We start from the raw sequence: 12,324 nt of genomic DNA on the forward strand, positions 1-12,324 counted from the left end.
CGAATACACATTACGAGAGCCGCACCACTTTCTCAAGTCTTAAGATTTAAATAAAAGACATAAATTTAATAAACGGCTGAAACAGGAAAAAGAAAAACTTGATATTCTAGCAACCTCGTTCTGGGGTCTCCCCTCTTCTACGGCACTTTAAGCGGAGAGAACCCTGGGACAGAGTTTCATCTTCAAGACCTCGCGTTCCTTTCGCTTGACCAATACGGTTTCTCGCTCACTGGTCGAGACTTGAGCCATTGTGTTTGCTCAGCAACACAATTCTACACTGATACACAGTCGATTTGTCAATTAAACCATCATTGTTCAGTCTCCTGTGATCTACAATCCTTGACAAATTCTGTTGGGATGATTACAGCATTAATCCCTTTGATTTTGTCTTATATTATATTTGTATTCCAGCAGTTTTACTGATTAAGTAACATATTTTCTGGTGCTGTTTTCCGTCTCCCCCATCCACGGTGCAATGTTGGTCTTCTATATACAATGCATAAACCTTCACCATTGAAACTCAGTCATTTAGGGAGCTTGAGCAACGACGACGGCGAAGGCAACGACAACGCCGCAAAACAATAGGTTTAATGATAAAAAACAATCGCTCTGCACGTGCGTTTTACATTTTGGTACATTTCTTAGCCGTCCTCTACAAAACAACAACGTGAAATGACCACATTTAAGGTTTTGTGGAGAACGTAAACGCACAACGGTAAAGTTTTCATTTTCTTTTTTAACTTTTACGCAACTCCTACCAATTTGATTCCTGGATAGTTCGACATTTTCGTAAAAGTTGAGCGAGTTTAAATAATCGCGAAGTAGCCAAAATAAAATAAAGATATATTTTCGGGTTACGTTTTCGTTGTCGTTGCCATCGTCGTTGCTTAAGCTCCTTTTGAAACAGGGGGAATGGAGGAGACCCAGGGAGGGGTGGTGCAAAAGGATATGGTTTTCAATGATTTTGTTGATTGATTGATTGATTGATTGATTGATTGATTGATTGATTGATTGATTGATTGATTGATTTAACTTTATTTATACACGGGTAAAACATCAGGACTTAAGTAAATACTAAAATTGTATTAATTATATTATTAAAATACTAATCTACTACCAAATTAAATTTAATAACATCAAAAAATAGAAACAATAACAAAATAAAGTGCCTGCTCTCTATGAATGCCCTGTGAATTAATTAACTTAATCATTATCAAAGAGGAAACCCCTACAGCCGGATTTAAAACTAGCAAGAGATTGTGCTTGCCGCAGATTGATAGGTAAGCTGTTCTACAGCAATGCACCACTGTAGCCGAAACTGTTTTTCATAAAATTGGTGTGAGGGAGCGGGACAGCTAGTTTGCCCTCACAATTCCTAAGAGAATAGGTAGATATTGTACTCTGATCAGTAAACTTTGATTGCAAATAATCAGGGGCGAGACCATTGAGAGATTTATAGACCATGGTAGCTGTTTTTAAATCACGTTGAAGGTTAAGTTTTTGCATCATATGAAGAAGAGGTTAAAATAAGGGCAGCGCGATTCTGTAGTTTTGTTGTTTTATAGAAAAAGATTTATTGCAATTCCCCCATACGACACTACAGTAATCGAAATGAGGTTGAACTAAAGTATTATAGATGCATAGGAGCGTTTCGAAAGGAACAAAAGACCTGCTTCTCTTTAAGATGCCAATGCAGGAAGCATTTTTTTTGGAAATATATGCTCGATATGTATGTTTTAAATTAAGTTTTCATCTATAAATACTCCAAGAGATTTCGTAAATTCTACTTGTTTTATAGAATTACCGTCGATATTAAAGGATGGGAGTCTGTTTAATCTTAACCTTGAACCAATCAAAATAAACTCGGTCTTTGACCTATTAAGAGCGGATGTCTGTAAATAGCAACCAGAGCTGTGCAATAGTGAAAAACTCAAAATTGTCAAAAAAATTCACAACATAGCACATGGTAAACTATTGCAAGAAATACATGTTTTACTTCGATCCGATAATTATTTTTGATGTGAGGCTATAATCTTGAATTCACCGCTCCTGAGGCGGGTTTTCGGTGTCTGACACCACATGTTGCGAAGACCTTGTTTTAAAAATCAAACCAGTTTTGCTCCAAACGAAAAACATCCAGTCTGATAAAGTACATAGTTATAGACAACATGAATGGTATGTTACTCATCTGAAGTGAAAATTAAATATTTAGGAGATTTTTCAAAATTTACAATTGTTTAAGCGATTTCTCGTGATGCCAAATTGACAAATTTGCGAGGCTAAAATCATCAACTGGTACATGGCGTTGAGGATAAAGATTTACACCACGTGAAAGAGCATCATTTCTTCTTATAAAATCCGCTTTCAAATTTATGGGCAACACAGAAGGAAATTTTTGAGGCCGCGAATTACAAGTAGTACTTTAGTGAAATTTGAGCTTTTCTGTCACGGCATTCCGATGCTAAAACTCAGATAAACACAACATGAAAACGTTTCAAACAACAATGGTTTATTGGTACTTGCTATAGGCTTTGGCCCACGTTCATAATATTACTTTCCATTGTTTTTATTCGGCATTTGGCATTTGGCATCACGAGAAATCGCTTAAAAAATTGTAAATTTTGAAAAATCTCCTAAATATTTAATTTTCACTTCAGATGAGTAACATACCATTCATGTTGTCTATAACTATGCACTTTATCAGACTGGATGTTTTTCGTTTGCAGGTCTTCGCAACATGTGGTGTCAGACGCCGAAAACCCGGTTCAGGAGCGGTGATTTCAAGATTATTGTAGATGCGAATGTAAACCAGCCGTAAATTTCAACGTTTATTTCGACACGAGGCACCGTGAGACAAACTCGCAATTCCAGTTACACCGATGGGCCTTAATAAAAGTCAACTTAACTGCCGTACAAACCGTGAAAACTTATAAACCTTAGTGAACTTAAAATTGAGGTAAAAACTCGGTGGCCCTCGTGGTAAACATTAAAGGCCACCTATGCGCATGCCCGAAACTAAATGTCTGCGCATGGGACCCAGCTTGGAAACGCGAAGCCCAGCAGTAACATGGCTCCCCAAAATGTCCAACATTTTCTACAAAAAGGAACTAATCTTTAGCAAACACAATGTCAATGTTCCATGCTTAGTGAAAACACTTAAAGTTTCTTTCACTGTAAATCTCTTTCTTAACAAAGTTTTGGCTCCTCAGGCTCCTCGTCGGGGAATCCCGTTCTCTCACGCTTCTACGAGCAGCACAAGCTTGTTAACAGGTCTTTCCAGTCTGGATCCATTACTTGTCAACACTGTCACCGAACGTACTTGGTCCTGATCATCGGGGTGAGTTTCCACCACTTTAGCCATGGGCCATCTGTTTCTAGGAGACTGGTTTTCTTTCAACAACACAACATCTCCGACCTGAAAGTTTCTTCGTGGCCGAATCCACTTGTTTCTTGTTTGTAACTGCTGCAGATATTCTTTACACCATCTTGACCAGAATTCTTGAGCCATATGCTGTGTACGCCGCCACATCTTTCTGCAGTACAGGTCTTCTCTCTTGAATTCTCCAGGCGGGGGCAAGTCTTGTCTTTCCTGTAAGCAGCATACTTGGTGATAATGGTGGTGCAGAATGTGGGTCACTGAGCGTCTCCACTGTCAGAGGTCTGTTGTTGATCGTGTATTCGGCTTCGCAAAGGAAGGTCCTCAACGAGTCTTCGTCCAGACGATTACCGTGTTCTCTGATGAGACCATTCATGACATTTCTGATTGACCTGATTTGTCTTTCCCAGACACCACCAAAATTGCTAGCAGATGCAGGGTTCTTAATCCAATCGATGCTTTCCCTAAGGAGTTCTGCTTTGATCTCCTGGTCATCCATTTGTTCAATAGCTTTCTTGAGTTCTGCTTCTGCACCAATGAAATTCGTTCCTCTATCGCAGCGGATTTCCCTAACTGATCCCCGTCTACAGATGAAACGTCTGAGTGCATTTATAAATGAATCCGTTTCCAAAGAATCCGCCACCTCTATGTGTACTGCTCTACTTGCTAAGCAAGTAAACAAGGCTCCGTATCTCTTCACGACAGATCTTCCTCGTTGGACGCGCCAAGGGCCAAAGTAGTCGACCCCACAATAGGTAAAGGGTGGTGTTGTCTCTACGCGCGACTTTGGCAAATCTGCCATTTTCTGTTCTCCTTGGCTCCCTCGAAGGTGACGACATGTTACACATTTAGAAATAAACTGCCTGACCATCGCATTTCCGCTAACAATCCAATAGCCACAGGAACGAAGCTCGTTCAAAGTTATCCCTCTTCCGCTATGATGTGTTCTTTCATGAACATGGCTGATAATCAGTGAACTAATGTGGCTTGACTTTGGTAGGATTACAGGGTTTTTTAGAGTGGGGGGCAGATTGGCCTTCCGTATTCTTCCACCAACTCTCATAACACCATCACTGTTTAGAACTGGATCCAACATGCGGAGAGAACTTGTCTTCTTAAACAGGGCTTTCTTTTCTTTGTCTGACTTACGACTACCATAGACGACTTTCTCTTGAACGTCTTGGAGACTTTTAATTTCTGACGGGAACTCATTTCTTTGTACGTGCTTTATGATCTCCATTTCTGCTTCTTCTAAGTCAGCTACGTTGACTCGTGTAGAATTGACATCCTTACGTCCGGCAGGTCCTTCATCAGATGCCAAACCGCTGGACACTTTTCTCTTGGCCAGGACTCTATCTCTGAGATGTCTCTTGTATTTCAGGCAAAGTGCTACAGCCATCCTTGCTTTAAACCAACTGGAGAATCGTCGAAGTCTCTTGACAATATCACTGCTCTCTTTCACCGTGCTAATGTTGTCCTTGACGTTTTTGACTTCCAGGGAATCTGGATCCACGTCGTCTTCATACGTTTCTTCCTTCAGCCAGCTCTTTACAGGTTCTTTCAGGAAGTCAGGACCCGTGATCCATGCCGCTTTCTCAACAAAGTCCTTTGGAGACATACCTCTCGACCCTTCGTCAGCAGTATTCAATGCAGTTTCCACATAGTGCCATTGTAAAGGTGTAGTGTGCTCGTGGATAAGCTGAACTCTGTTGGCTACGTAGGTATGAAAACGACGAGATTCATTACTTATAAAGCCTAAGACGACTTTACTGTCCGTCCAGTAGTAGTCCTTTATGTCCTCATACTCCAATTCATCCTTTAACTTGTCACCAATATTGACAGAAATTGTGGCAGCGGCCAATTCCAATCTCGGGATACTGACTGTCTTCTTCGGTGTTACTCGGGCCTTTCCCATAACAAACGACACATGTACTTTCCCTCTCTCGTCTTCAAGTCTCAAATATGAGCACTGTCCGTACCCACACGTCGAAGCATCAGACATACAGTGGAGCTGTGCAGACACAATCTTTCCGAATTCTGCGGGTTTGAAACTTCTTGGCACTTTTAAACTTTCAAGTAAGCAAAGTTCATTCCGCCATTTTTCCCATCTGCTTTTGGCTGCATCGTCAACGGGTTCATCCCAGCTGTTAGACTGACAGATGTCTTGTAATATCTTCTTTCCAACAAGTACTACCGGAGCAATGAAACCTAAGGGGTCGTAGATAGAACTAATCGTTGAAAGGATGCCTCTACGTGTGCAAGGCTTATCCTTAAGTTCAATCCTGAAGTTGAACGTATCTGATTCGATGCACCAAATGACTCCTAGTGCTCTTTCAATAGGCAACTTATCTTGGCCAAGTGCAAGGCTCTTCACATTCTCCGCTCTGTGCTCGTCAGGAATTGAGTTAATGATGCGTTCAGTGTTGCCCACAAACTTAGTCAAGTTAATTCCCACATTCCTGCAAACTGCCTTGACGTCCTTCGCTAGATCAATAGCTTTGTCTTCAGTGCTTGCAGATTTTAGGACATCATCTACATAGAAGTTCCTTCTAAAGGTGTTGGCTACCTCAGTTCCATAGTTGTCTTCGTTGTCGTCTGCTGTACGCTGAAGTGCATAGTTGGCACATGCAGGAGACGATACTGCCCCGAAAAGGTGCACAGTCATACAATACTCTTCGGCTTTCTGCTCCAAGTCTCCATTTGGCTACCACAAAAATCTGAGGAAACTTTGATCTTCCTTTCTAACTCTCACTTGAAAGAACATCTTCTCGATGTCCGCCATAAAGGCATACTTCTCCTGGCGAAATCTGGTTAGCACGCCAAGGAGGTTACTTGTAAGATCCGGTCCCTGAAGAAGCTTGTCATCCAAGGACTGTCCTTCAAATGTGGCCGAACAATCGAACACCACTCGTACTTTCGACTTCTGCGGATGATAGATCCCATGATGAGGAAGGTACCAGGTTCTTCCAACTTCATCTTTGAACTCGTCATCCACCTTGCGAGCATATCCTTTGGAGATGATATTATCCATAAAACTGCAGTAATCCGCACAATATCTGTCATCGGCCTTCAGACGCTTTTTTAGGCCACTCAGACGCTTCTCTGCTTGTGCATAGTTGTTAGGGAGCTGAATGTTCTGATGCTTAAATGGGAGGGGCATCTCATAATGCAGGTCATCAAGATGAAGGATGCCACTCTCCACCGTTTCGCAGAACTTGATGTCTTCACGTGACATTGCTGTCCCCTTTTCTCGTTCAGAGAAGTCCAAGTCAAACATCTGACTAACTGCTTGTGGATTTATTCGCTCCTTCACCTTTCTCTGTGTGACTACATATCTCCGAGGGGTAATTATAGTATCTTCAGGGCTAAGATTGATTCGGTTGTATGTAATCTGGCTACTCGGCTGTGGATTACAGAGGGGCCCGTTGACGTACCATCCGAGGAGTGACCGAACTGCGTACGGGTCTGAATCTTTGCCGTAAACGATTTCTCTTGGACGTAGGGCACTTGGGCAATTCAATCCAATAAGCAGACCCACTTCGATGTCTGCCATGTAGGGGGGTATCTCTGCACTGATTTTCTTCAAATGAGACATCTTGCAGATTACGTCAGGTCGAGGTATTTCATTGCGGTCTGCTGGAATCACATGCCGCGTAAACGTTCTAGGTAGGTCCAAGATCACGTCCTCTTCTTTAATGTTGGCTACCACCAATCCTTCAATGGCCTTTGTGGTAACACTGCTCGTTCCATGAATCGTAGTAAGGATAAGGTCAGTGTCATTTCCCTCAATGCCAAGTGCCTTCATTGACTTCTCACTCACAAACGTCCCACCACTGGCGTTGTCTAGCAGTGCATAGACCTTTATCTTCTTTGATGGATCACTCTTGTGAAACACATGAACTGGTAATATGCCCATGTTGATAGGTACATCTCCAGCTTCCGTGACGTTACAGATGGCAGTGCGGTTGCTGCTAACCCGAGGTTCAGCTCCAGGTTGATTATCACTGTCGTTGCTGATCTTCTTCGCCCAATCATAGTCGTGTAGCGATGTGGGGTGTGGCCTTTTGCAAGTCTTACATGTCTGCCGCTCCTTGCAGTTTTTAGCAATGTGCTGATCACTAAAGCAACCAAAGCACAGTTTCTTCTCCACTACAAACTCCCGTCGCTCAGTTAGAGTTTTCTTTAAAAACTGTTCACAATCATTTAGGTTGTGAGGCCTTTTGCATAAGGAACACGACGTGGACTGCTCCTTTCTACCTTCCTGCTTTAATCCCGTGGCAAGGCTTGTTCCTTTTCCTCTGCTACGTGGTCTTTGTCTGAATTTGACATGAGTGGCTTTGTCTTTCTCATCATGATGAGGTTTGGTAACATTTTCTTCTGAGAATACAGGATCTGTGGCATGCTCAGCTTGTTTGCGGACAAATTGTGAGAATTCCTCAAAGTCAGCTATCCTTCCTTTTTCAATCTTGGTCTTATTGTTCCTTTAAGTCCATTTGCTTCGTAGATTCCTAGGTAACTTTTCCCAAAGCTGTCGCGGTACATGAGCTGTGTTCAAATCGTCCATGTGAGACATGCCTTTCATAGCAGACTTTGCTTGGTCCAGAGCAATAGAGAAATTTTGGAGAGCTGAGCCATCGTTTGCTCTGATTGGTTGCCATGAAGACAGTTTGGTGATGTGGGCATTTGCAATCTTGAATGGATCTCCAAACTGTCTCTTTAGCAGTCCCTTGGCTTCTTTGTAGGATCCTTCTGATTTTCTCTGAAGACAACCATTAATAACTTCTTTAGCTTTACCAGAAGTGTACTGACCCAGAAAATACAGCCTTTCACAGGAGTCTTCAATCTTTGATTCAATCAAAGACTCAAAGGCAGTCATAAATGCGGGAAATTCCATAGCGTCACCGTAAAACATTGGAGGCTCAGTTGATGGAAGAAGGCTCCTTGCTTGCTGGGAAACCATAATTCGAGACAATTCCGTCTGCTTTCTTTGAATGTCTACAATATCTTGAAAGGTATTGTTCTGGACTGCCAAGGGGTTAACAGACAAACTTGTTGAGCAACTTGGAGCGCTATCAACATTTTGGGGTGTCTGTGGGATCCCCTGTTATTGATCTCTGATAGAATACACAACTGCACGCCCGTCTATTAAATGGGGTTGAGTTGATGAAAGATGTGCACTTGTGGGAATTTCAGTGGGGTTCACTACACACCCAGGAGTCACAATGTCTACATGGGTTTCAAGGTCAAAGTCTGAATTTCCTGATCTGCATGCTGTCATTGGGCTTGTGTAAATGGGGCCTGTTTGCTCTGTAGTATATCCACTAAGAGGATTTGCTTGGGTGGGGTACTGGTGCCCTGAGACATGATTGCCAGAAGAATGCACTGGAAGAGACTTTGAAGCAGGTTCTAAAACTGAAATGGCATTTGATGAGCATGAACTAGTCACCATTGCTGCCGTTGTCATTGTTACAACCGACCCTGGTGTTGACAGGGAGGTAATGTTTGTATCCTTCGTAACGTTAGCTGGGAGTAGACTGGACACTGGGAATATTGGAAGCTTTTGTGTCTGTAAACATGTAGGTGTGGAAACCCACTCTTCACTGTTCATTTGTTCATAAATCCTTTCTTCTTCCTTTGCCTTAGCTAGACTTTTCCTAAGCTCCAATTGTTCCTCGGCCATTTTCAGTGCCTGTTTTTCCTTCAGAAAAGCTGTCTCAACTTCTAGAGCTGCAACCCTAGTCTTGGCTTTTATCAATTTCGCATTAGATGAAAGTGAAGACAAATTAGAACGTCGACAGTGATTAGACTTTCTAGAGCGATGAGACTTGTTAGAAGCAGCAGAATTTAATTCAGCAGACTGAAGCTCTCTCGCCTTAGACAAATATTCACAGACACACTGTTTAAACTTAAACACATCTCCATCATGAACTTCATACCATGAATTAGCACTGGCAATATCTGATTCATTCTCTAACACTTCGAGGAAATTATCCTGAGCAACTTGTAGCTTGACAAGTAAATTGTTTAAACCTTCCGTTTCAGATGACACAAACTCAAAATTGTTAAGATAAACAAGAAGAGGCTTCATTTTGTTTATCTGCCTAGTCACGTGGCGAAGAGCCACAGTTCTACGCTCTTTTAACCTTTGTATCTCGTACTGTTTACCTTTATCCGTTGTAATTTTCTTCCTTGCGCCCGATTCTAACTACGCGGCACCATTCTCCGTCGATTTCTCCTCCATATTCAGTGAACCTTGAACCTTAACTGAATCATGAAGCCGTATTTCTGATGCCGCATCCGTCGGTGGAGTGTTAAGCGGTGAAATGGCGCGAAACGAAGCCGTGTCAATTGAGGGTGGACGCGAACGATAACCTTTGAAAATTCCTTCTTCACCATAAGCCATCGTAGATTCCATGTTTTCGTTTTCCATGCCCGTAATTATCCGTGAAAGTTGCAATAGAAAAACCAAGTAAACCGTATTTATCCTTGTAAACCACACATCCATCGACAAAACATGCTTGAGGTCGAGTTTTTACTGTAGATGCGAATGTAAACCAGCCGTAAATTTCAACGTTTATTTCGACACGAGGCACCGTGAGACAAACTCGCAATTCCAGTTACACCGATGGGCCTTAATAAAAGTCAACTTAACTGCCGTACAAACCGTGAAAACTAATAAACCTTAGTGAACTTAAAATTGAGGTAAAAACTCGGTGGCCCTCGTGGTAAACATTAAAGGCCACCTATGCGCATGCCCGAAACTAAATGTCTGCGCAGGGGACCCAGCTGGGAAACGCGAAGCCCAGCAGTAACAATTATAGAGTCACATCAAAAATAATTATCGGATCGAAGTAAAACATGTATTTCTTGCAATAGTTTACCATGTGCTATGTTGTCAATTTTTTTGAGAATTTTGAGTTTTTCACTATTGCACAGCTCTGGTTGCTATTTACAGACATCCGCTCTTAAGAGTGAGGTTCAGTATTTGCCGTTAACCATGCAGTAATTTTAGGGGATGCACAATCTGCGAGCCAGCGTTGCAGACGTGTGAGGTACTCAGGTTAACTTAAAAAAACACTCCGGTTAGCCTAAATAGCACTCAGGTTAGCTTAAATAGCTCCCCGGTTAGCTAAACGGTGAGCAGTTTATGTTGTGGGGTTGTTCATGCCTCGCATGACTCGCATGTTTTGTTCATGCCTCGCACGTCTGCCTCGCATGCCTCACATGCCTCGCTGGCTCGCATATTGTATACACTCGTAATTTTATTTAGATCATAGTTCATATTTTCTTCTAGATGCGCAACGTCGTTACTGGCCAAGGTCAAATGAGTATCGTCCGCATACATTCTAGGATGTGCGTTAACAAGACAGTTCAGTAGATCGTTTATGTAGAGTAGAAAAAGAAGAGATACAAGGATAGTACCTTGAGGAATACCGCAAGTTAACGGTTGGTTATCAGAGAGAGAGAGAGAGCCATTTACAAACCATTTCTGCATACGATTATCCAATTAGACGAGTTGCTTCCGACACCATAGGCCTTTAATTTATAGATAGCATAATAGAATGATTAACGGTGTCGAAAGCTTTCTTGAAATCAAGAAAGATTACTGCATTAACATTACCTTTATCTATATTAAAAGCTCAATTATCTGTGGCTTCGAGCAAGGCAGTAGCAGTGGAATGAAGTGAACGAAACCCTGACTGATTACAGGATATTAGATTTGTATACGATTCGCTCAAAGACCTTAGCCACAATAGGAATAATAGAAATAGGGCGTAATTATTTAACTCGGAACGTTCTCCTTGTTTAAATAAAGGAATTACTTTTGTGGATTTCCATTGAGTAGGAAAAACACCGCATACAATAGATTTGTTGAAAATAGCACAAAGAGAACTTGCGACTAGATCAGCACACTCTCGAAGAAGTCGTGCCGAGATTTTATCCAGGCCTGTCGCTTTAGATCTACAAAGTTTAGATAATATAGAAAAAACTGTTGAGCAGTCAGTTCGAATCTATGTTCTGTCTCCATAACATAATCTAGGTAAGACGGGGTGTCTCCATTCTGCTGGATGGCATTGATAAGTTTCAGTACAATACTAGAAAAATGATCATTAAATGCAGACGAAAGTTCCTGAAGATCGTTAATGCTACTGTTAACTAATTCAATCTCTCTAACAGAAGACCTGTGGATTTTTCCCGAAGTAAGTTCGTTAATTATTCGCCAAGTCAAACGGGACTTACCTTCGCTTTCATCCAACGACTTTTTGAAAAATTGTTCCTTGGCTTGTTTGATTTCATTGTTTACAGCGTTGCGACATTTTTTTAAAAATCAACCAATCACATGCGTTTCCAGAGTGAGTGGCCTTCACTTTGAGAACATCTTTACAATGCATTCTTTTCTTCAGCTGAGGTGTGATCCAGAGTGATTTAGATGCCCGAATGCGTTTTGTGCGCAGTGGGGCGTGTTTATCAACGCATTGGAAAAATAAATCTTTCCAAATGTCCCACATAACGTTTGGATCATCATAACTGTTTACCTTGTCCCAATTTTGTGTTGAAATATCAAAGCAAAACCTGGCGGATTCGAAATTGTTGAATTTCATATAAGTTAAAGTAGAATGACCTTTAGGTGAATTAATGAAAATCTTACGGAAAGCATAGACGAGACTATGGTCAATGAAATATTATTATGTGCGTTTGCTTTTTATTGAAAAATATTCGCATAAACTTTCGTTTCCGGTTTTGTTTACAAGTTCACGATTCAAGCTGCGCACTTGTTCTGTCTACTGATTTCACCTTAAAATTGTGCAACTCTTATGTTGTTATTGCTGTAAATGTACTTTCATTAAATTTAAAAACCTTATATATTGTAGTTTCAAGTAATACATCAAACACGAGACACAGTGTTTCATCACATATCAAACACCGAGGAGAGAGTTGAAAATACG

At 41.4% G+C, this 12,324-nt stretch overlaps 1 protein-coding gene across 1 annotated transcript; it reads right to left on the bottom strand.

Moving 5' to 3' along the window:
- Window positions 1–3,476: 3,476 nt before the first annotated feature.
- On the bottom strand, window positions 3,477–8,384 carry LOC146454865 (uncharacterized). The gene is made up of 3 exons (XM_085094982.1): window positions 7,874–8,384; window positions 6,129–7,783; window positions 3,477–6,080 (listed from the first exon to the last, which is right to left on the bottom strand). The coding sequence occupies exons 1-3, from the start codon at window positions 8,334–8,336 to the stop codon at window positions 3,477–3,479; spliced, it is 4,722 nt and encodes a 1,573-aa protein (XP_084951108.1). The 5' UTR covers window positions 8,337–8,384.
- Between the last annotated feature and the right edge of the window lie 3,940 nt (window positions 8,385–12,324).

This window comes from Pavona decussata, unplaced genomic scaffold (genome assembly GCF_977016875.1).
Source record: "Pavona decussata unplaced genomic scaffold, jaPavDecu1.1 SCAFFOLD_299, whole genome shotgun sequence".
NCBI lineage: Eukaryota > Metazoa > Cnidaria > Anthozoa > Scleractinia > Agariciidae > Pavona > Pavona decussata.

Excerpts from the sequence above, each read along its gene's own strand:
- LOC146454865 (XM_085094982.1), bottom strand. The coding sequence starts at position 8,336 with ATGGTTTCCCAGCAAGCAAGGAGCCTTCTTCCATCAACTGAGCCTCCA. Across the intron at positions 7,784-7,873 it reads GTTACCTAGGAATCTACGAA|CTGAGCATGCCACAGATCCT; the intron begins GCAAATGGACTT and ends TCCGCAAACAAG. Across the intron at positions 6,081-6,128 it reads TCGAGAAGATGTTCTTTCAA|CCAAATGGAGACTTGGAGCA; the intron begins GTGAGAGTTAGA and ends TTTTTGTGGTAG.